Below are 23,896 nucleotides of genomic sequence, written 5' to 3' on the forward strand. Positions count from 1 at the left end.
ATCAAAAAGAAAACTCAAATTGTCACAATGCAGAGAAGACACGGTGACTAAACGTAATGTGGAATCCTGGGTATTATCGCGAAACAAAAGTAAAAAAATTAAGGAAATTTGATATGTCAGTATTGGTTCTTTAATTGTAATAAATAATCTACCAAAGTATGATGCTAATAACTGGATGGGGGATGCAAACTCTTTACTATCTTTTTCAGGTTTTTTTTTTGTAAACCTAAAACTGTTGTAAAAAATAAATACTATAAAAATGTATTCTAACTCAGTCTTTCTGGATTCTTTTATTTATAAAAATGAAGGTAAGTAGAATATTCAGTCTTTGTAGTCACAATCCAGTGCTTTTTCCCTTTTAGCATGCATGTGGCTTTTAGCAGTTCTTTCATTCAGCTGTTTCACTAGCCACTGCCTCAACTTAAGATACATCACTTAAATAAAACAAAATGGATCTCATAGTAATGAAAATTTCTATATTACGGTATAATTCAGTAATTTTAAAGATACTACTGTTTCTCTACTAGGATTGTACCATAAATTCCCACCGATAAATTACTAAACAGTTCCTACTGAGAATTACTTCATCTGCAAGGAGCCTTTACGATATCCCTGGCTCCTTAAATTAAAGAAGTTGCAATTTAGGGCAAGGAAGAGGAGAGACTGGAGTGAGCCCTGACCTGGGACTCCGTGAGGGGCAGTGCACCACATTTTCTAAGAACGCTACAGTTGCCACAAGAGCTTGTGGTCAGTAGCTGAGAGAGTGCCCCTTCCCCGCAAAAGAAGGCCTTCCAAGCAGAAATGGTAGAAGATTCTTTTAATTGCAAGCTTTTCTATACATACATTACCTGTATCTGTATACCTAACCTATTTATGCAACTTGAGATAGTCTGCTCTTTTTTTTCCTTTGTAAAAGATTCTTGTATTTCCTTTTCAGGGTTGCTGTATTAGATAGTACATGTTAAGCAAATGGGCTTACAGAAACTGATTTCCATGTATGCCCTTTGCTTCGCTAGCAGTGAGGACACCGCTGATAATGGCATTACAGTTGCTAGAGAAAAGTCAGTCATGAGTAATTTGTATGATTGGCAGGAGCAGCAGTTGACAGGAACTGCTATTCTTAGTGCCATAAGGCCACTTAGGACATGCGGATGTGTATGAAACCTAGGCCCAATCTTTTAATGATTCATGCCAGTATTGAAACCTATAAAAGGACAGCTTGAGGAAAGGATAGGTATTCTATTAATAAAGGCAAAATATAGTTCCGAGTGTATGACTCAACTAAAACTTTCTGGGTTCACATCTGGGTAATACTGTTAGAAAGGATTCTTTTTAGTCCTGTCTCTAGGCATTAAATGGGAGAGTTAACTTCTTCAGCTACACTCATACTAAAAACAAACACTACAACTAGACTAGGGACGGAAGGGAAATGAAGTAGAGACTGAAATGAGACTTAAAGGCAAAAGATTCTTGTATGGTTCTAGTAGGACACCAACTATCAACTGACGCGCGCTGTTTTTACCTGCCACTATTCCTCCCTTTCTTTTTATTAGTGAATCTGTTTCTGAATCAAGCAGTTACTTCATACTGATCACACCAGGGAAAGTGCCATGTCAACATACTTTTCAGAGATGCTTCTAACGTACGATAGCATCGTAAAAGTTGGAAGGAGGCGCGTTCTCTGGGCAGAGCCATGAGAGAGGGGCACCCGGTTTTTCCGCGTTACCTAGCAGGAGCTGGGTGGGGCCCCCCACTCCCTGCACTGGGCACAACACGACTAACTGTGCAGCGGCCTTGCCTCCAGCTGAGGAAAACGACGTGCAAAGCACATAACTTACTGTTACTAAGATGCTGACAGCACAGGCACAAAAACCCATCCGGTTCCTGCAGCAGAGATCTTATTGCTATCAATGGCAGCCTCTGGAACGAAGTCCTTAATGCTTCCGCTTCCTGGTCACCATTTCGGAAACCGAACAGTGAAGAAAAACTGCACGCCATTTCCAGGTGTGGAACTGGTCTGCAGTAGCGGGAGCGAATGGGGAACCCTGGTCCCAGCGTGGCAGGAAGCGCCGCAGCCACCAGCACCTCCGAGTCCGTAAGCGAGCCAGGTGGCTGCTGCCGGGGAGGCAGAGAAGGGAAACACGGGACTACACTTCGGAAGGCACAACGCCACCCTGCTCCCCGGCTCCGGCGCCAGGCACCTCGGGCCACGCGCCCTGAGGGAAAGGCCAGCCGCCCCAAGTGCTGCCTGGGAATAGAACCGGGCCCAGGCGAAGAAAGAAAAGGCTCCCTAAGCGCTCTAGCTGCTCTTCAGGACTCCTGTAACCCTGCTGACAACAGCTCAGACAACAGGTGAAGGAAGACTCACGACGTAAATCATCCACCTTGCCACACCGGCCTAACACTGCGGCTGCGCGGGCTGCACCCGCTGGTGCAGGTCCGAGGGATGGGCGTGGCTTCCCCCACACATCCGGACACTGGGCCTGCGCCTCAGCTTCCGCCGCCCGCACCTGCGCGCCAGTAGCCACGGGGGTCCTCATGGTGGGCGGGCTTCGTTCACTGCGGCTCCCGGGTCTTCGAGCTCACCCGGGCAGCAGGTTAGACGAACCCCCGCGGCCCTGGAGCCGGGTACTGTTTCCCCAGGATTCATCCGCCAGAGAGCCCACCTGGTTTTATTTCTAGCGAGAACTCGTGTGCATGTATCCGAAAGGGGCCTTTTGACTCTCATTTGGGAATTTTTCGACAGCATTGCAGGAGAAAGGGACCCAGGGACTACTTTCTACCAACTCGAGTATAAGCTGAAGTAGAAAAAGCTTAGAACCCTCTATGCAAAAAGAATTTTGAAATAGTCCTAAGAATTTTATCAGTATAGTGCTAATTGCTAACCATTTATTTCTTCAAGTGTAAGGGAAAATTCAGCTCATTATTTTGAAAGTAGTTAAATGTAAAATCCACACACATCCCCAATTCCTCAGGCTGGCTAATCTAAGGTTTCCTACTTCTTTTCTTGCACCATGTTTTAGCTAATCAACTGCTAGCTAACTCATCTCTGAATCATAGTAGGTAATACAAACCTTAAAAACTATAAACTGTAGAACAGTTAGGGTTTTTCCCCTTCATTTTCACTCTTTCAAGAGCCTTTTTAGACACTTCCCCTTAACATTCTGCTTTTTCTCCCCATGGTGAAATTAAATACAGCATTAAGGAGTGAGAATTTGTCAGGTACTGTTGAACTTTGGGGAGTCAAACTCTTGATCTCGGGGCCCGGGATTTAGCTCAGTGGTGCCGCCGCCTGCCTCACAAGCTCAAGGTCCTAAGTTTGATCCCCGGTACCAAAAATAAACTCTTGACCTCAGATATTTTCCACCCCCACCCCCCAGCCAATTATCACCCTCTTGGGGACAGTGTTGTCCCATTGAGGATACGTGGTGTAGCACAGTTTTACTTCACAGAATATTCTCTTAGAAACTATATATTTTTTAGCCTTTCAGTCTCTGTAAAGATTAGATTTGTTGTTCAACAAGAACATGTTAAAAAGAATGAAAAAAATTCCCTCTGTCCCTTATCCTGAACATATTTTATGCATTCAAGGGAGGAACTGGGGGGAAAGGAAAAAGAACAAGATGATGGGAAGCGAACTGTTCAGTAGATGGCTCCAACAAAGGCTACCAAGATACCAAGAACGCCAGACTAAGAAGGCGCGCCGACACTGACCAAATGGGTGGGTGCAGCTCCACTCGGATGGACGAGTCAGGCCCCGGGGCTGCTTATCTGCCTTCTAGTTCCCCACTGCTCTGGTCCTAGTTTTAATTTGTAAACTACCTTGGTCTTGATTTCTTAGTTTTTGTTCCACTGTATATTTATTATATCTGCCTTAAATTCTTTGTGAAGTCAAGGAAATATTTCATAATATTATGTATGTAGGTGTGTGTAAATATAAATCAAGAGAAGCACACACTTTCTTACCTTAGATACCAAGAGGAAGTTACCGTTTTTTTAAAATTGGGGAGTGAACCCAGAGCCTTTGCAATGAGCTGCATTTCCAACCCATTTTTTATTTTCTTCCCCTTTTTTTTGGTACCGGGGATCGAACTCAGTCGTTTTTTATTTTTTATTTTAACTCAGGGTCTTGCTAAGTGACCCAGGCTGGGCTTAAACTTGTGATCCTCCTGCTTCAGCCTCTCAGAGTGCCTCACTGATACTCTGCCATCATTCCCAATGCAAGTTACCAATTAACTGCTATCTAGCATCAGTCAGTAGTTAGTTGGTGGACTCTAAATACTGTGGATACTTGAAGGCAGGAAGCGTAACCTCACAACCATAACATGGCAAGAAGTTTGCTAAATGACCCAGAAATGGTCTAAGCTACTCATGTGGTATTTCAGTCTAGACATCCAATCACTAAGATATCAATTGGTATAAACTTGCAGAGTTAAATGTATCATCTCATTTATTTTTATATTATAGTTACATCTCTACTTCCGATACATATGATCTTAAAATAAATATTTTGTAAAGATTATACATAGATACATGAAGCTAACGAAGCAATAGAAAGTGAATGTACTGGATGCTATAATGGAAAAAAGCACAAGATGAAATTTCAAAACTAGAAAAAGTACTTCTTGTTTTTGGGATAATCTAAAATTCTGTATATAGTCAGTTGTTACACATATTCCACTAAACTTGAAGGCAACTCTAATACGTATGACGTACTTCCCAAGTGTAATTTACACCTGTGTAGATTACCATTAGAATTGAGCCATTAGGAATTCATAAAAAGGAGAAATCTCTTTACTACTTCCTCCTCCTTTTTTTGAGAGACCAAAGTTATGTTGTAAGTCTCCAATTTTTAAATTTTTCAAAGATCAGATAAAAACACTTTCAAAATGTAAAATATACAGGGCTGGGGATTTAGCTCAGTGGTTTCACCGCCTGCTGTGCAAGCGCAAGAACCCCAGTTTGATCCCCGGTACAAAAAAAAAAAAAAGTAAAATATACAGTCTTCTATCTTCTATAAGAGAGTAGACCATTCAAAGGCTTAAATTTTCAGGTCCTTTTGGACATTCCAGAGTGTCTCCGCACTCCTCTTGAAAAGGGCTTCCTCCTGAGAGTTTAAATTGACTTTCACGATATCTGAGACACCATTCTGCCCCAAGATACAAGGGACACTGAGAAAGATTTCTTCCTTTATTCCATGTAAGCCCTGAAAGATAAGATGAGATTACTGATCAGTGTCCCGATATGGGACAGTGGCTGTGCAAGAGAACTTCTGGAAAAGGGTACAGAGAGATTACAGTGCTCAAGAAAAATCACCCGGAGGACAGCAGTTATTGTCAAAAAAACCAAGAACATTCTGAAGTCCTATGACCATATGGAACTTAGCTCAGTGACACAAAGAACATGCCAGTGGCCTTTAAAAGGACCAAGAAAGAGACAGTCGATTTTGCCCCTTCCTTACCCATCCATCTTCACATCCGAGGGGAAGGATCCTGTGCAGTCCTTCATGAGGCCATTTTATCTGATAAAGGACTGAGACAAATCAGCCTGCGTTTGTATATCAAGGGCACAGTAAAGACCAAAGTAGAAGATGAAGCTTTGTGCCTGTTCGGCCAAGGGGACCAGTGAGGTTGGAGAGCACACGCTACCTCAAGCCTCTGGGTGGGAAGCCCGCAATAGTGGCTATGGACATTCCAGTGCTTTGTTTTGTTTTTGTGGTACTAGAGATTGAACCCAGGGCCTTCACAGTGAGCTATATCTCCTCAGCCTTTTATTTTATTTTATTTTATTTTTGAGATAAGATCTTGTTAAATTGCTACACTGCCCAGATTGGGCTACAGTTTGTGATCCTCCTGCCTCAGCCTTCCAAAATTACAGGTGTGCACCTCCACACCTGGCTGCCTATGGCACTCTTAACATGCCAAGCAGAGCCTTGCCACAGAATGTACTTCTGCCCTTCTGCGTCCCTAACTATGGCCTCTAGCTGAGTTCTACCTGGGACCACCCATGACAGACAGGGCCATGGGATAGGTGCAGTCCCTACCCCTGCTCTACCCTGGGCCTGTGGAACCTCTGGTTAAGTGGCCCCAGTGTTTCTTCCACTCCTGCAGCCAAAGCCAAAGCTATAAGCAGCTACGAGAGGCTGTCAGGACCTGGGCAGGCACAGGCTGCATATCTGCCTGCGTGGCCACTTCTGCTGGGTCTGTTCTGCTCACCCACATCCTGGGCCTGGAAAATAAGAAGACCCTTGCCTCCACCACTCAACACTCTTTTACCCCTCCTCTTGTGGGTGGAGCTAGGTTTGTGAGAGGAAATGGGAGGGCTTTCCTCCAGCTCTGACTGTAAACAGCTGCCATGAACTGGGTATGGTGGCACACTCCTGTAATCCCAGCACTCAGGAGGCCGAGTCAGGAGGATCACAAGTTTGAGGCCAGCCTGGGCTACATAGCAAGAACCTGTCTCAACTGCACCACCCCCAAAAGCCCCCAAAAAGCAACAACAACAGGGACAGTGCGCAGTGCCTCCCAGCTTCCTGCACCAGCTCAGAGTCCTCAGGCGCTGTTCAGCCTGTGGCCCTCTCCCCATCTGGGGCCTTCCTCAGGGGCACAGGGTGTGCCCCTTTTCTCTTTTGCACAAGTAGATTCTCCCTGCAGACAAAGTCTAGCTGCCTCCTCTGCCCCAGTCCAGTGCCCTCATTTTGATAGCTGCTCTACACTCAACTATGTGAGTTCCAGCCACCACCACTGAGGCCCCTGCCGGGCCGTACTCACATTCCCTACTCTGTTCCATGCCCGGATGTGGAAGGCCACTGTCCTGCCAGGCTGCTGGTCCACACTCCATGTAGCCAAGTCCCACCAGTCACACTTGCCTCCCTTTCCTTTCCCTCCCTTAGTCATTCTGTGGCCTCCTCTGTGCTGCCTTTGGAGCCTTAACATGAGCTTCTAAAGGTCGGGTGCCATCAGGGCCAAGGCCCTTCTGCTCCCCTCCAGAGTTTCCTTCCCTTGTTTCTTTCCACTTCTGTCATCTCTCTCCCCTCTAGAAGGGTAGAAGGGTGTCTTGGGTTAAAATCGGAGAATGCATGTCAATCCCACATGCCATCTGTGGGCCACTGAGTGGTCTGGGTAAAAGCCTGAGAGCCCGAGGGCCTGGCCTGGCACTGCGTCCTGAGTATGACCTGTCGCCAGCTAACTGCTTATCTTCTCTCTGAGCTTCACTCCTGGTTGGTAATAAGCCCCTTCCATGCACTAAAAGTTGCTCTCATTTGTTCTTGGACTGGCCACAAAATAGATGACTATTTAAAGAAAATTCTCTATTTAGTAGACTAAAAATAATCCAGTTCATATATTAATGTGAAAAAACTCTGAATCTTGATTTGTTCACTGAAAATTTGAAGTAGTAGCAATGAAGTAATTAGAAAAAAAAGAAAGAATAAGAATGTACAGGGCTGGGGATTTAGCTCGGTGGTTCTGCCACCTGCCTCAGAAGCACAAGGACTTGAGTTCGATCCCCGGTACCAAAGAAAAAAGTGTACAACTCTTTGTTCTCACTGTGAGAGCATTTCCTATAAAATAGCTTGTCTGTTGATTGTTAAGGTGACTGAATCCTCACGTTCAAAATGGAAAATGTCCTATCATGATGGCTTTTGAAAGAAAAAATAAGTAAAATAAATGGGGAGAGATCAGAGATGTGGCTAACATTTCACAATGCACAGAACAGCCCCCCACAATGCAAAGTTATTGCTGAAATGTCAAGAGTATCAAGGTAAAATAAACCCTGGTGTTCTCCATTCTTACTTACTGACCAGCTCCTGCCAAGGCTATCAGTGACCTCTGTCACTTTATTCTACTGAAATTTTAAATCCTCCCTTTATAACACTTTACAATATCAGTCATCAACAGAAGATAAATTTTTGATCTTAAAGTATCCTCTTTTCTCTCGGTTACCTTATTCCATGCTCTCTTCATTTAACTCTGTGGTCACAACTTAGCCAACTTTGCAGACTCATACTATACATGTAACTTTTGATACTGGAAGACCTAAAGCCTTCTTCTCACCTTGAATGCTTTCCTTAGCCAAGCTCACTAAAATTCATGATTTTATTTACCCTAAGCAAAGGATATCTATTGTCTTCCTGTCTAACACCTCTTTTTTTGTTGACAGACCACTCTTTTCCTTTTGGCATCTGCCCCCCTCCTCCTTACTGACCAGTATCATAGGAATGGATATGAAAGACCGATTGTCTGGAAATTAATGCAGACAAAAAGACAGGTGGCATCCTGAGATGGCAGCCCTTACGCATATGGCCACTGGGAGCCATCTTTGCTGTGCCACCAGCCCAGGCTTATTTTTAATTTTGAGGCAAGGTCTGTCTAAATCGCTCAAACTGACCTTGCCGGAACTGGGGTTGCAGGAGTGCATCACCACACCCCGAAGAGTCTGTCTTTTGGGTTCATCATTATATCCTCAATATCATGTAGGATACCTAACACACAGAAGGGACTCAATATATATTAGAGGAAAGAATGATAAATCAATTTTTTATTTCAGCCTACCTTAACCAGAGTGGAAACTGGATGTACTTTGCTAAGATTTTTCAGAACTGATCCGACCAGATTTGTCACAGACAGCCCAATAGCCCAAGAGGTAGAGCCCTTCAGCTTGATGACCTCATAGGCACTGCAGTTGCAGAAAGCAAAGAAATCAGATTTAGGAGAAATCAACTCAGAGGAAGCATAATAGTCTTCAAGCATCCATCTTGAAGTAATCTATATGTCACTATTAAAATTTTCTCAGAGATTTCTCTTAGAAGTTATTTATGATTATTATACTATTATGGTATCTTAAAATATAAGATTCTCATAGATTTTTATGATTCACTTTAAATAAGAATCAATTCACCCTTCTTTAACCATAAAGACAGAATACAAGGAGATATGTGCCAGTCAAGATAAATCAGTTTCTAATATTTTTGTACTGTTGCTTAAATATCCAAACATAGAATCTGATTACAATGAAAGTTATAAGGGCCAGGGATTTAGCTCAGCGGCACCATGCCTGCCTTGCGAGCGCAAGGTCCTGAATTCGATCTCTGGTACCAGAAAAAAAAAAGAAAAAGAAAGTTTATATAGTCATTTAAAATTGCTACTGATGTGCTGATATAACTTCATACAGTTGTGTAAGCTATCTGTACATATTCTTTCTAAGAATATATTATCCAATCCTTAATAAATATGTAATGCAAAAATATTTGGAGTTTTTTTTGTTTTGTTTTGTTTTGGTACTGGGGACCAAACACTGGACCTTGCGCTTGAAAGGCAGCCGGCGGAACCACTGAGCTAAATCCCCGGGCCTGTAATATATTTTTAAAGAAAAATAGAACAGTCCTTTAAATATCAGGCATTTTCTTCTCCCTGGGCTATAAAAACATGTTTTTGTTTTGTTTTTTTGGTACCAGGGATCTGTTGTGCCCAGATTGCGAAGTCCCAAAGACCACCAGGAGGCCGTTTCCGATGTAAGCACACGAGGGTCGTTTATTCAAGCTTAAGCAGGGACTCTCAATTGTCACCGACACAGCGGATCGCGATTGAGAGCCCCGAGTTCCAAATTAGCGGGGTTTTTATAGAGGTTACAGCAAGGTTTGGAGATTTTCCACTTAGCAATTACAATGAATGGTCGGCGCTTAACATGCATGAAGTGTACATTTCTGATTGGCTGAACTCATCAGGGGTGAGGGGTGATTGCGTATAGGTTTTACAAAAGAAAAGAAGGACAAAGGTTAGTGGGCGACTGTCACATACTGATGGTCAGCAGACACCCTGACTAATAGTCACGACCACCCTGTGTGGATAGGCAGCATATCCACTGATTGTTCTATAGATAGTGGGCCCAGAACATTTGTTTTTAGGGTAAACAGATGGCTGAGTAATAAACTTAGGAATCTTGTCCTGTTACAGATTGTGTCTTCTGTCTCAGAGCAAACACATTTTAACCATTATTTGTGTGAGGGTAATAAAAACCAGGGAGAATGGAAGATTTTAACAAAATGGAGTCGCTTTGGTCTCACAGATCGAACTCGGGTCCTTGCGTTTGCGAGGCAGGTGGCGGAACCGCTGAGCTAAATCCCCAACCCTTAAAAACATAAGTTTTATGGAAACTTTAGAATTACATCATCCAACTTATTAATAATGATTATTTTGGGGACCGGGGATTTTAGCTCAGTGGTTCTACCACCTGCCTCGCAAGTGAAAGGACCCTAGTTCATCCCCGGTACCAAAATAAAAAATAAAAATAAACAAACAAAAAATAATGATTATTTCTAGTGAAAAGCTTACAGGTAAGCCTTCTTTATGTTTTTCTGAATTTACATATTTTCTACAATAAATATATATTGTACTTTTGTGTTGTCAGTGATCTGAGGTTTAGAGAAATTCACAGGACAAGGAGGTTTTAAACTTAGCACAGAGTTTATTTAGCTCTGAGAAAGGATACAGGAAACACAGGATGTACAGCATGGTCACTCATGTCAGGAGATCGTATACCACACAGGCACAATTTTAAGGCCCCTCGAGTGCACATCACATACTTGGTTGCATAAGGCTGAGGTATATATGGACATCTTCGGCACAGGGAGGTTGATTCAGAACTGTGCCACTTGTGTTGTCCTGTGATTTGACTGCCAATTCAAAAACAGGGCCACTATTTGAAGTCATGCTGATTTGATGTCAGAAGTACTTTTAGGAATGGGAGTGTAGCTCAGTGATACAGCCCCTGCCTAGGATGAACAAGTTCCTGATGCTGACATAAAAAAGTGTTCTAAGAGGCTCAATTCAATATGACTAAGACTGCAGGGTATGTAACTGCCTACAGACAAGCTGACTGATGGCACCATCTATGAGGTGAAATAAAGCTCTGCTGTACAACGGCGACAGATCTTACCAGAGGAAGCTGGAGGACATATTTATCCTCTCAGGAATACTCAAAATGGATTGAAAGGAGAAGAAATTTGAGGAAAATGGCGGAAAAGTGTAATCCATTGGCCGCTATTTACCATGCTGATGAAAATAAAACTTTGGGGGCGAGCATGGCCCAGGCCGCCATGGTGGTGCTGTGCGCCTGCGCCAAATGCCACCAGTGCTTCCCTCTGAGGCGCTGTCTCGGGCAGCAGCTGTGCAAGAGAAGTGGAACTGTACAGCCTGTTGTGAAGTGCGCCTACTGCCAGACAGTACCAGCAGGTGAGTAAAACCAGCACAATATGCAAGAAACGTGCTCAGAAAGTACAGTTGTCTGGAAGCCCAAACCCTGCCAGTATTGCAACATAATTGCACAACTCAGAGAAGCGTGGACCACCATATTCCTGTGAACAGTGCAATAGCAGTGTGCCTTTGACAGAAATGATGATAGGAAGAAGGTGGACGGGAGGTCGCTGTGCTGGCCGTGCTCACTTTCATACCAGTGTGCCCCTCAGAAGGCCAAAGAGCAGAGGCAGCACCTGAGCAGCTCTTCTCATGCCCGCCCCAAGGAAAAGGGGCGTACAGTCACCTGAGTGGTGGTTGCCATGATAGCAGCCAGAAAATACTTTCTACATCTGCAATTCAAAATTAAATCCCAAAGGAAAAAATCCAAGTTTGAATCAATCGCAACTAATGGAGACAGCCTTTACCCAGAACTGGCTCTAGACTCACCAGGCACTAACCACTTCCTTCGTCCAGCTGAAGGAAGAGGTGGCTGCTCTGAAGATATTGCATCAAAAGGATCAGATGATTTTAGAGAAAAGATTAGAGTTAAAGGCTGATTTTCAGTACCAGGAATCTCAGATGAGTTTCAAGATGAACCAAATAGAGAAAACCCACAAAAAAGACACAAAACAATTGCAAGCCAAAACCTGAGAGATCCTGAAGCAGGCAACTGCCTTGCCCAAGAGAAAAAGTCTGAAGAGTCAGGAGCTATACCTCTCCATGACAGACCACAGGCTGCTCTCCCAAAACAGCAGATGGAGTCATCTTGGGTTAGGGTTGGAGACCAACTTGTTCTCTGGGAACTGCAAGCTTTCTTAAGAAATCTCTATTTTATTGCAGTTTTCCTTCTTTGCGCACTTTGCAGCGGGTTTAGGAAACATGGTTTGTGCTGTTATGACTGCATGCTTGAGGGTTTGGGTTTCAGGCTTGCCTCTTCTTTCTCTCATCCTGGTCCTTCTAGTCTTCTTCCTCTACTTTCTCCCTCTTCTTTCTCCCTTTCTTTCCCTCTTCCCTCCCCTTCTCCTCTCCCTTCTCTTCCTCCTCTTCTTCCACTCACTCTTTCCTCTCTCTTCTCTCTCTCTCTCCTCGCTCCCTTTCTCTCCCTCCTTCCCTCCCTCCTTTTGTCTCCGTTTTGGTACCACTATTTGGGGTTTTTTGTGATGGTCACTGCTCAGTGTTATGTGCAAAATGACTGTTCTCTGTCCCTCATTGCATCCTGCCATATCCATGAGCAGATAGTGTGCCACTAATAATCAATCCCTTCCACCTCTGAACTTTGAAAACTGCAACCTTAAGACTAGTACAATGATAAGATGAGATCCCAGTTGTTGATTTTTTGTGTTATTTCCTGTGCAATGAGGGTTTTGTTCATGAAGTCTTTGGCTACACCTATGACTTCAAAAGTTCTACCTATTCTCTCTTCCAGTACATTTAGTGTTTCTGTTGCAATATTTAGATCTTTGATCCTTTTTTTTTTTTTTTTTTTAGGTACTGGGGATCAAACTTGGGAACTTGTGCTTTTAAGGCAGGAGCCAGAACTACTGAGCTAAATCCTTGGCCCAATCTTTGATCCATTTTTATTTCAGTTTAGTGCATGGTGAGAGACATGGTTCTAGCTTAGTTTTCAGTATGTGGACAAGCCAGTTTTTCCAGCACCATTTATTAAAGAGGCTATCTTTCTTCCAGTGAAGGTGTTTGGCTTCTTTATCAAAGATAAGGTGACTGAGTGTGTTTGGAGTTGTTTCTGCATCTTCTAATCTGGTCCATTGATCCTCCGGTCTGTTTTTTTTGTTTTTGTTTTTGTTTTTTTGCCATGTGTTTTTATCACAGTAGCTCTGTAGTATAATTTCAAGTCAGGGATTGTGATGTCCCCTGCTTTGCCTTTGTTGCCCAGAATTGTTTTTGCTATTCTAGATCTCTTCTGGTTCCAAATTAATTTTAGGAGTGTTTTCTCTAGTTCTGTGAGGTATGCTATTGGTATTTTGATTGGGGCTCCATTAAATCTGTATAACAATTTTGGGAGTATGGCCATTTTCACTATATTGGTCCTTCCAACCCATGAGTAAGGCATGTCTTTCCCTTTTCTTTCTTTCTTTTTTAATCTTTCCATTTTCTGATATCCTCTTTTCTCTTCTTTTTCAGAGTACTGTAGTTTTCCATGTAAAGGTCTTTTACTTCCTTTGTTAGATTGATTCCTAAATATTTCATTTTTTTATGCTACTGTGAAAGGCATGGCTTCCCTAATTTCTCTTTCAATGAGTTTGTTATTTGTGTACAGGAATGCTATTCAAGTGTTGACTTTGTGTCCAGCTATGCAACTGAATTTGGTGATAAAATCTAGAGGTCTTTTGTTGGAGGTTTTGGGGTCTTCTATGTAGAGTATCATGTCATCTGCAAATAATGATAGTTTAACTTCTTACTTTTCTGTTTATTTCTTTTATTTCTTTCTCTTGACTCATTGGTATGGCTAATGTTTCCAGAACTATATTGAACAAGAGTGGTGATAGTGGACATCCTTGTCTTGTTCCTGATTTTAGTGTGAAGGATTTCAGTCCATTTAGTGTGATGTTGGCTGTTCGTTTGTCATAGATGGGTTTTATCAGATTGAGATAAAGACCATCTATTCCAACTTTCTGTAGGGTTTTTATCATGAATGGGTGCTGAACTTTGTCAAATGCTTTTTCTTCACCTATTGAGATGATCATAGCAAAAGAAATCACCAACACAGTTCAGACAACCAATAGAGTGGGAAAAAATTTTTGCCAACTGTTCCTCAGACAAAAGACTAATATCTACACTATATAAAGAACTGAAAAAAAATTAAACCCTTCAAATTTAAAGACCAAATCCAAAAATGGGGATCTGAGATGAATACACCCTTCTTGGATGAAGAAGTAAAAACCGCAAAAATAAATATACGAAAAAATGTTCAGCCGGGGATTTAGCTCAGTGGTTCCGGCGCCTGCCTCACAAGCACAAGGTCCCAAGTTTGATCCCCGGTACCAAAAAAAGAAAACAGAAAAAATGTTGAACTTCACTGGTCATTCGAGAAATGCAAATTAAAACAACACTGGCATTCCATCTCACTCAGAAGAATGGCTGCTATCAAGAAATCAACCAATAACAAATCCTGGTAAGGCTGTGGGGAAAAAGGAACCCGGTTACACTGCTGGTCCAAGTGTAGACTGCTGCAGCCACTGTGGAAATCAGTGTGGAGGATTCCTCAAAACACTAGGACTAGGGGGCCGGGGATTTAGCTCAGTGGTGCCGCCACCTGCCTCGCAAGCACAAGGTCCTGAGTTCAATCCCCAGTACAAAAAAACAAACTACGACTAGAGGTCCCATTTGACCTATCCCCCTTCTTGGTATCTTCCTGAAAGAATTAAAAGCATTGTACCACCATGATATATTCACACCCATATTTATAACAGCACAGTTTGTAATTAGCCTTGGAAACAGCCCAAATGCCCATCAACCAATGAATGATGATAAAGAAGATGTGGGTTGGTTTTTTTTTTTATACAACGAAGTACTAATCAGCCATAAAGGAGGATAAAACTTAAGACATTTATAGATAAATGGAGATCATAGTCTTTTTTTTTTGGCACCGGGGATCGAACTTGGGTCCTTGTGCTTGTGCAAGAGATCATACTCTTTAGTGAAATAAAGCGGACACTCGTGTAAATATCGCATTGTTTCTCTCCTGTGAGAAATTGAAAATGTTAATAAGGACCAGAATATATAATAGACTGTGAAATAGAAGAAAATGTTTAAATGGGAAGGGGTACGAGGGAAGGGGGAGGGAAAAGGAAGAAAGAGAAAAGAAAAAATGAGAAAAGAAAGATAAAATGGAAACAAAGCTTTTGTAAATAAGGAGAGAAAGAGGGGTTGAAGGGAGGGGAGGGGAATGGGGAAAAAATGGAAATCAAGATATATCATGTTGGGCCGGGGGTTTAGCCCTGCCTCGCAAACACAAGGTCCCAAGTTGGATCCCCAGTACCAAAAAAAAGATATATCACGTACAGGCACAAATTCCATACAACGAAAGTGATCATTATGTATATCTAAATTATAACAATAAACATAATCAATAAATAACCTTTGATTTAATAGTATATATTTTTCCCAAATAAATGTTTAAAAAATTTTATGGAAAAAAAACCTGGTACAACGAGAGAGGCTTTCTCCCTCCAATAAACCATTTGCTTCAGAGTACACTCTTGGGTTTTTTTTCCAGGTATATTATGTATGAACATTGTACTATGTATAGCCAGAGTTCTTTTTTTTTTTAAGAAACTTTTCCTTGATAAAGCAACAATGGTAGCCTAGACAGTTCTTGTAAAAGTAATGCCTTATGAAAAAAAACCAGTCCTATTCTATAGCTTTTAGTAAAAGAATCACATCCTTTCTTTGTTCCTTAGGGTCTTAAAAACTGACTGCTAAGGTGAATTCAATGCATAAGTATGGAGTTAAGTGCCTTTTGGAGGATTTCGAGGAAGAGCATTTAAGGAGATACTTAAGGGAGACTCCAAAGATTTTTTAAGTAAGAGCAGAAAGAAAGGTTATCCAGGTTGTACTGGACACTTCCCTCCCTACCCCTTTCCTTATTCTTTTACATGATTGATTTTAAATTCTCACACTGCTACTTCTTTTTTTTTTAATATCCTTTACTTGATTATCAGTTGCCATAATGAAGTATTGTCAGAAACTTTTTTTCACATGAGCAGATTCAAAATGGAGTCTGTGAACTGTGGAGCATTTCTAGGACCAGTACAAACTATTGAACTAGGGGTAACTCATTTTCCAGTGCCCCTTCTGTCTCTCTTAGACAGAAGCTATCTTTCTCTCAGTAGATTTTTTCCTACTCTTTAAAAGGGGGACGGGGCAGGGATTTACCTCAGTGGTGTCACTGCCTGCCTTGCAAGCACTAGGTTCTGAGTTCAATCCCTGATACCAAAACAACAACAACAAACTATTGAAGTATGGGCTCTAAGTCTGATTGGGAGAAATGATGCCACTGTAATTTCTTCCCACTCCTGCCCATCCACCCCAGCCTATACACTTCCTGCTTTCAGGAGAAATGTATTGAAAACAGGAGCTTCTCAGAGGCAGCGTGGCTTTAGCCAGAGTTGTATGCTGTTTTCTCTCCTTCACCCAACAAGCACGTGGGCTTACTTTTCCCGGAAAGGGACACATTTGCAAGGTCAGCCATAGTCTCGGCTCTCAATGTGCTAATTCTGAAGGGAATGAGAGCTGGGTAGCCTGTGGCCTGAAACAGGACAGAACCAACTACCCTGGAATCGTTAGTGCAGGGGCACTAGGGTTAAAGGGAATCCCGAGGGCACAGGACATTTGCACCTCAGTCCACCAAAACTGCAGCAGTAAATTTAACTTGTTAAAAGCAAATCTTCTATATTTTAGGATAGCGTTCTCATTAAGTGGAGCCATGTTCATAACTGGACGAAGATGTAGAAATGGATGGCTTCCTTTTGCTAAGAGATACAATGGACCATTTAAAAATATATATCATCCTAGTAGGGGATATAATTTTCCCCTCTAAGCCAGGGAAACTATAGTACTAAATAGTTCCATAACTCCCCCTACACACCAGGGATCAAACTGAGGACCTTGCACTTGCCAGGCAGGCACTGAGCTACATCCCCGGCCCAGTTCTGTAACTTTCTTTTTTTTTTTTTGGTACCGGGGATCGAACTCAGGTTCTTGCGCTTGTGCAGCAGGCACCAAAACCACTGAGCTAAATCCCCGGTCCTGTAACTTTCTGAATGAGAAACTTTTAGGTAAAGATAAAACTGCCAGATAATATATTTCAGATGCATTTGCATTGGGAAAAGATTGTGAAAAATGACAGTCATGTTTTTTTAAATTTTAAAGATGACAAATTCTGTTATGTGAAGTATGACAATATAAAAACACATATTTAGTTTTATACTAAATCTTTTTTTCAAGTCTTGGCATTTAATATAAAGCAAACCCACACATTTTCTAACTTTCCACAAGTTCCTAAAAGGAAAAGAAGAAACCTCAGTCTTAAAATTTGATTTTTAAAAATCATAACACTGTTTGCCATGAACTTGAGTAGCTAACTTCTGGTAACACCTTTGTTTCTTTGTATGTTCATAATAATGGACATTTCAAAACACAGGAATGTTTTGGTTTGTACACTTTGACAAATGTGTGTTAATAAAAATTTATATTGACAAGTATTAAAACAAAAAAACTTCTTGTGCATATGCAGAAAATTGAAGTGTGACCTCTATCTCTCGCCCTGAACAAAAGTCAATTCAGGGGCCGGGGTTTTAGCTCAATGGTTCCAGCACCAGCTCACAAGTGCAAGGTCCCGAGTTCAATCACTGGTACCAAAAAAAAGGCAATTCAAAATAGATCAAAGACATAAATGTAAGACCTGAAACTTTAAACTACTAGAACAAAATAGAGGAAACTCTTCAATATGTTGATATAGGCAATAATTTTTTGGATATAACCCCAAAAGCATAGGAGACAGAAGCAAAAATATAGACAAATGGAATTATATCAAACTAAAAAGCTTCTACAAGCAAAGGGAAAAAAATCAGTGGAGTAAAAAGACAGCAAACAAAACAGACTATCTCACAGAATTAGAAAAACCAATCCTAAAATTCATTTGGAACCAGAAGAGACCTAGAATAGCAAAGGCAATTATGGGCAACAAAGGCAAAGCAGGGGATATCACAATCATTGACTTTAAATTATACTACAAAGCTATGGTGATAAAAACAGCATGGTACTGGCAAAGAAACAGACCTGAGGATCAATGAAACAGATTAAAAAACTCCACACATACTCAACCACCTTATCTTTGACAAAGGAGCCAAATGCCTTCACTGGAAGGATGAGAGCCTCTTTATAAATGGTTCTGGAAAAACTGGTTTTCCACATGGCAAAGATTGAAACTAGACCCATATCTTTCACCACACACTAACCTAAAATCGAAATGGATCAAAGATCTAAATATTAAAACAGAAACACTAAATCTGCTGGAAGAGAGAATAGGTAGAATACTTGAGGACACAAGAGTAGGCAAAGACTTCGTGAACAAAACCCAGACTACACAGGAAATACTGCAAAGAATCAACAATTGGGATCTCATCTTATTAAAAAGCTTTTGCACAGTAAGAGAAACCACAAACAGTGAAGAGACAACCCACAGAGTGAGAAAAATTTTTTACCAGCTACTCAGATAAAGAACTATTATCTAGAATATATACAGAATTCAATAAAATCAGACCCCCCCCCCAAATTTAAAGGCCCAATGCAAAAATGGGCATCTGAAATAAAAAGACACTTCTCAGATAAAGAATTAGAAATGGCAAATAAATACATGAAAAAATGTTCAACATCACTGGTCATTCGAGAGATGCAAATTAAAACAACACTGAGATTCCATCTCACTTCAGAAAGAATGGCTATTATCAAGAAATCAACCAATAACAAATGCTGGCAGGGCTGTGGGGAAAAAGGAACCCTTCTCCACTGTTGGTGGGAGTGTAGACTGGTGTAACCACTGTGGAAATCAGTGTGGAGCTTTCTCAAAAATCTAAAACTAGAGGTTCCATTTGACACACCTATACCTCTTCTTGTTATCTTCCCAAATGAATTAAAAGCATCATTTCAGCAATATACGCACACCCATGGTTATACCAGCACAGTTTGTGATAGCTAAATCTTGAAAACAGCCCAAATCCCCGTCAACTGATGAGTGGACAAAGATGTGTGGTTTTTTTATATAATGGAGTACTAAGGGGCTGGGATTTAGCTCAGTGGTGCCGCCACCTGCCTTGTAAGTGCAAGGTCCTGAGTTCAATCCCTGGTACCAAAAAATAGACAAACAAAAACAATGGTGTACTACTCTGCCATAAAGAAGGATGAACTTCAGACATTTATAGCTAAATGGATGGACTCTGAGACCATACTTTTAAGTTAAATAAATTGAACACACATGTTTAAATACAGCATTGTTTCTCTGGTGTGAGAAACTGAATGTGGAAATAAGGGCTAAGATGTATAATGGATGTTGGGAAATGGGAAAAAATGGTTCAAATGGGAAGGGGAACAAGGGAGGAGGGAGAAAGGAAGGAAGGGACAAGAAAAAAAGTGCAAATAGAAGGGAAAAAATGGAAACAAAGCTTTCGTACATAGGGAGGGGAGGGGGCTTGAGGGGGAATGGGATAAAAGAAAAGAAAAAAACTACAAGGCAAATGATGCTTCAACAAATATATTTGGAGAAGGAAGATTCAGAATGAAGATTAGAAGAAACGAGATGTTTAGCATTTGCCACTTGTGAATTCTGATTAAAAGAAAAAAGAAAAAAATGGAACAAGAAGTTTGCCACTCTCCATCTGACAAAGTATTAATATTCTTTTTTTTTTTCAGACAGGGTCTCATTATGTAGTTCAAGCTGGTCTTGAACTCACTGTACAGCCCAGGCTGGCCTTGAACTCCCAGAAATCCTCCTGCCTCAGCCTTCCAAGTTCTGGAATTACAGATGTGAGCTACCACGCCCAGTTCTGAATTAATATTCAATATATTTAAGGAAATCAAAAAGCTTACCAAAAATTAAAAAGTAATCAATTAAAAAGTGCAGGCAGGTACCAAAAAAAAAGTACACCCAGGCGTGGTGTCACATGCCTGTAATCCCAGAATTCAGGAGGCTGAGGCAGGTGGATCACCATGAGTTTGAGGCCAACCTGGCCTACATAGTGAGTTAAAGGCCAGCCTGCACTACAAAGAAAGACCCCATCTGAAAAAACCAAAGAAAATAAAAGTGCAAATTATCTGAATAGATACTTATCAAAAGAAGAAATACAAATGGTCAACAAATATTTGAAAAATGCTCAATATCATTAATCAAGGATTTGCCAATCAAAAGTACAATGAGGTCTGGGAATTTAGCTCAGTGGTTTCACCGCCTGCTGTGCAAGTGCAAGGACCCGAGTTCCATCCCCGGTACCAATAAATAAATAAATAAATATAAAAAGTGCTAGCGAGGGTTTGGAGAAAGAAGAAATTATCATGCACTGTTGGTGGGTGGCGAAGCCCAACCGACCTCCAATGCTGCCTGACAAAGTTCCAGCTGGGGGGAGGAAAGGGTGGAACACATCATACCCTCATGTTTTATTTTTTCTTGCCATAATGTTTATAATTGTTACTCTGATCATAGGAGTCATTGTGTTTGTGACTAAAAACAAACTCTCCATGGGGCAAGTTGGTAATGATATATTGAAATCTGATCTGGCTCACAAGTCCCAAATTCCAGTTTCTCTTAGTTCTATTGCCACATCCACTCCTAAAGAAACCTCTCCTAAAACCCCCTCTGTTTCCCCACTACTATGACTCCCTCTCTTATTGCTGACATTCTTTTTACTACAGGGGTCTTACGAAGAGATTGGAAGGACAGACTTTAGATGTAAGAAATAGTGGAAAATGGAAAATAGAAAGAATGTTAAGACAGGTAAATGGATTAAGGAGACAAGTTACTCAATATTTCTCAAAGTGCTGTAAATATCTCCTGCTCATGGACTATGAACCTAAATGACATTTAGTTAAAATGAATAGAGGTAAAGTAAAATAGAGAGCTAATAGCAAACTATATTAACCATTGTGCAGTTTCTCAAGGGCCAGCTGGCGACCACAAGTTTGACACTTAGTTGATTAAATCTTGCTTGTACCCCCGCTGATATAAAGATTTTGATTAAGTTACTTTCTGTTCTGTTTAGGTGTGGGTAAATAAGGGGACAACTGTAATTTTAAAATATGTATTCATGATGTTCAATGAAATGAAACAGCATAGAGGAATTGTACTTTGTTTAGCGAAAAATAACCTTTACTTCAATAGAAATTGCTAAGGCAACTTAAAATGTAAACACGTTCCGCCCAATGCCTCCCAGCTATTGCTTAACGATATAAAAATAAATCAGACCCTGAGACTTCTCAGTGGGAACCTGAACATTGCTTGTGAAGGTTCTTTTCTCATCGCCGGCCCAGGACATCTCCCCTTCCTACCCTACATCGACTGCACATCGACTGCAGCTGGTCTGCGGCAGGTGGGAAAGTAACTTAGTGAATAATTATGGAAAATAGCATGGAGGTCCTCAAAACACTAAGAATAAATCTTCCCCTATGATTTACCTATCCCATTTCTTTGTATATATCCCCAAAAAATGAAATCAGCATACCAAAGAGACAGTTTTACAATAGCTAAGATGGAATCAGCCTAGATGTCTATCAACAATGAATGGATAAAGAAAATATCATGTATATATACATGATAGAGCACTACTCCTCTGTAAAGAACGAAATACTATCCCTTGCAAGAAACAGTTGGAAGACATTATTGAAGTGAAATAAACCAGACATACAAAGCTATTGGAATCTGCCTAGGCACTCATCAGAGGATGAATGTTATACAGACACAATGGAATATTATTCGGCCATAAAATAGATTGGAATCCTGCCATATGCAGCAAAATGGATAGAACTGGAGATTGTGGTCTTAAGTGAAATAAGCCAGACACAAGGAAAGTATCCCATGTTATCTTTTATATATGGAAGGGGGTTTTTTTTGGTACTGGGGATCGAACTCCGGTCCTTGTGCTTGCTGGGCAGGCGGCAGAACCACTGCTCTAAATCCCTGGCGGCTATATATGGAAGTTTTTTAAAAGTTCATTTGAGAGCCAGGAATTTAGCTCAGTGGCACCGTGCCTGCTTCACAAGCACAAGATTCTGAGTTCGATCCCTGGTACCAAAAACCAAACAAATAAAAATAGGGGCTGGGGATGTAGCTCAGTAGCGCCACACCTGCCTGACAAGCACAATGTCCTGAGTTCGACCCCTGGTTCCAGAAAACAAAACAAAAAAAAAGTTCACTTGAATGTAGAATAGCGAATAGTGATTACTGGAGGTTGGAAAGTGTGAGGTGGGGGAGGAAGGGAGAATACAGGGAGGTTGGATTTGATCAGTGCATGCTGCATGCATGTATTGAAATATCACACTGACTCCCATTAATATGTATAATAAATACATGTTTATCAAAATCTGAAGAAATGTGAAATTTAAAATTCATATAAAAAACTGCTGATACAAAGCAAGGGTAAAGGAAACGAGTAGAACAGTTGTTTTGTGTGTTTTTAGACAGGGTCTCACTAAGTTACTAAATTCCCCAGACTATAATCAAATTTGTGATCCTCCTACTTCTGCCTCCCACTCTACTAGGATTACAGGTGTGTGCCGCCCACCCAACTAAAACACGTAGCTACACAGGCTGGGGAGTTAGCTCAGTGCCACATGCCTGTCTGGCATGCACAAGGTCCTGAGTTCGATCCCCAGTACCCCCACAAAATGGAGCTACATAATTTTAATAAAGAATCTTTTTAGTTTTTATCTTTCTATTAGTACACATTTGCAGTACATAATATATACATTCCTTGTGGGGAGTTGGTAATGTACACAGCACATCTTAATTCTTTTTTTCATCCCCTTCCCCCTCCTTCTCTCCTTCTCCTCTGGATCCCCTTCCCATTTGAGAAAGACCTATCTCACTGCTTCTGATTATCATCTTTTATTTTCCCTTTATATATATTTTGGTGTTCTTATATAAGAGAAACCGTGTGATATTTAAGCTTGTGTGTTTATTTCACTTAACATATGGTCTCAAGGTGCATCCATTTTACTACAAATAACTCAAGTTTATCCTTCTTTATGGCAGAGTGGTACTCAAATTGATCTATATTGTAAATTGAATACCCTGTTAGGACTAAAAAGCCATTCTATTAAATCATAATGTCACTCCCCTGCAACTGTGGATTAGGCACTGGCAAGTCAGAGGCTAACAGTGTAAAAACTGTAAATAATTTTTAGATAAACAATAGAAGTACTCTGAGGGTCTTCGTAAGTATGGATCTTCTAAATAGGAGCAAATAATTTAATTTTGGATATTGCCGAGTTGAAAAGACTCATGGGAATGATTTTTGATCTGCACCACGTTGGACTACTTGCTATTTGTTACAGTGTAACTTACACTTCCCTCAGGGATGGAGATGTAACTCAGAGACAAAAGCACTTGCCTAGCATTCACTTGGCCCTAGGTACCATTCCCAGTACAACAAAAAGTAAAACACAAGCCCTGGGATGTCCTCCCAAGTGCACATGTGTTGAGAGCCCTGTTCTCAGCTGATGGCTCTATTAGGAATCATGCAAACTCGGGGAGGTGAGGCCGAGTTGAGGAAGCAGGTCACTGGACATGCACCCTAGACTATCTTGTCCCGGGTTTCTCTCTCCCCTCTTCTTTCTTCTTTTCTCCTCCCTTCCCCCTGCCTTCTCTCTCTCTTTCCCTCTCTCCCTCTCCCCCTCTCCTCTCCTTTCCCCCTTTTCCCCTCATACACCCTCCTGACCACCAAAAGATGACAACTTTTCTCTACTACACACGCCCAGCCACCATAGTGTCCTCACTCACCACAAGCTTAAGAGCAATCAGGCCAAACAACCATGGACTGAAAATAGGAGCCAGAATAAACCTTTCCTCCTTTAAGTTATTTTCTCTTAGGCATTTTGTCATAGCAATGGAAACCTAATACAGTATTTAAGCCTTATAGTACTTTACTGGGAAA

The 23,896-nt window shown here is 41.3% G+C and overlaps 2 protein-coding genes and 1 pseudogene across 12 annotated transcripts in view; 1 reads left to right on the top strand and 2 right to left on the bottom strand.

The window, feature by feature from the left end:
* The window catches only part of LOC147827973 (uncharacterized), a 100,962-nt gene extending 97,437 nt beyond the window's left edge, over window positions 1–3,525 (bottom strand). For 8 of the 9 annotated variants that reach the window (XR_015451423.1, XR_015451422.1, XR_015451428.1 and 5 more), the window contains exon 1: window positions 1,839–3,525. Coding sequence is in view for 3 of the 9 variants with exons in the window: in XM_087211567.1 (XP_087067693.1) it covers window positions 1,839–1,998 (160 nt within the window). In the remaining 6 variants the exon portion in view is untranslated. The remainder of the gene's footprint in view (window positions 1–1,838) is intronic. The other variant, XR_015451426.1, reaches the window with a different exon arrangement.
* Window positions 3,526–4,171: 646 nt separating this feature from the next.
* The window catches only part of LOC101715932 (L-lactate dehydrogenase C chain), a 35,786-nt gene continuing 16,061 nt past the window's right edge, over window positions 4,172–23,896 (bottom strand). For both annotated transcript variants that reach the window (XM_087211562.1, XM_087211563.1), the window contains 2 exons: window positions 8,553–8,676; window positions 4,172–5,206 (listed from right to left, as the gene is read on the bottom strand). In XM_087211562.1, the coding sequence (XP_087067688.1) occupies window positions 5,042–5,206; window positions 8,553–8,676 (289 nt within the window). In that variant the 3' untranslated portion in view covers window positions 4,172–5,041. The remainder of the gene's footprint in view (window positions 5,207–8,552; window positions 8,677–23,896) is intronic.
* On the top strand, window positions 8,659–21,237 carry LOC147827975 (protein FAM76A pseudogene; annotated as a pseudogene). Its single transcript, XR_015451421.1, has one exon. The product of XR_015451421.1 is annotated as a protein FAM76A pseudogene (transcript).

This window comes from Heterocephalus glaber, unplaced genomic scaffold (genome assembly GCF_053883595.1).
Source record: "Heterocephalus glaber isolate CG9 unplaced genomic scaffold, H.glaber_assembly_v1.0 deba00001428, whole genome shotgun sequence".
Taxonomy (NCBI): domain Eukaryota; kingdom Metazoa; phylum Chordata; class Mammalia; order Rodentia; family Bathyergidae; genus Heterocephalus; species Heterocephalus glaber.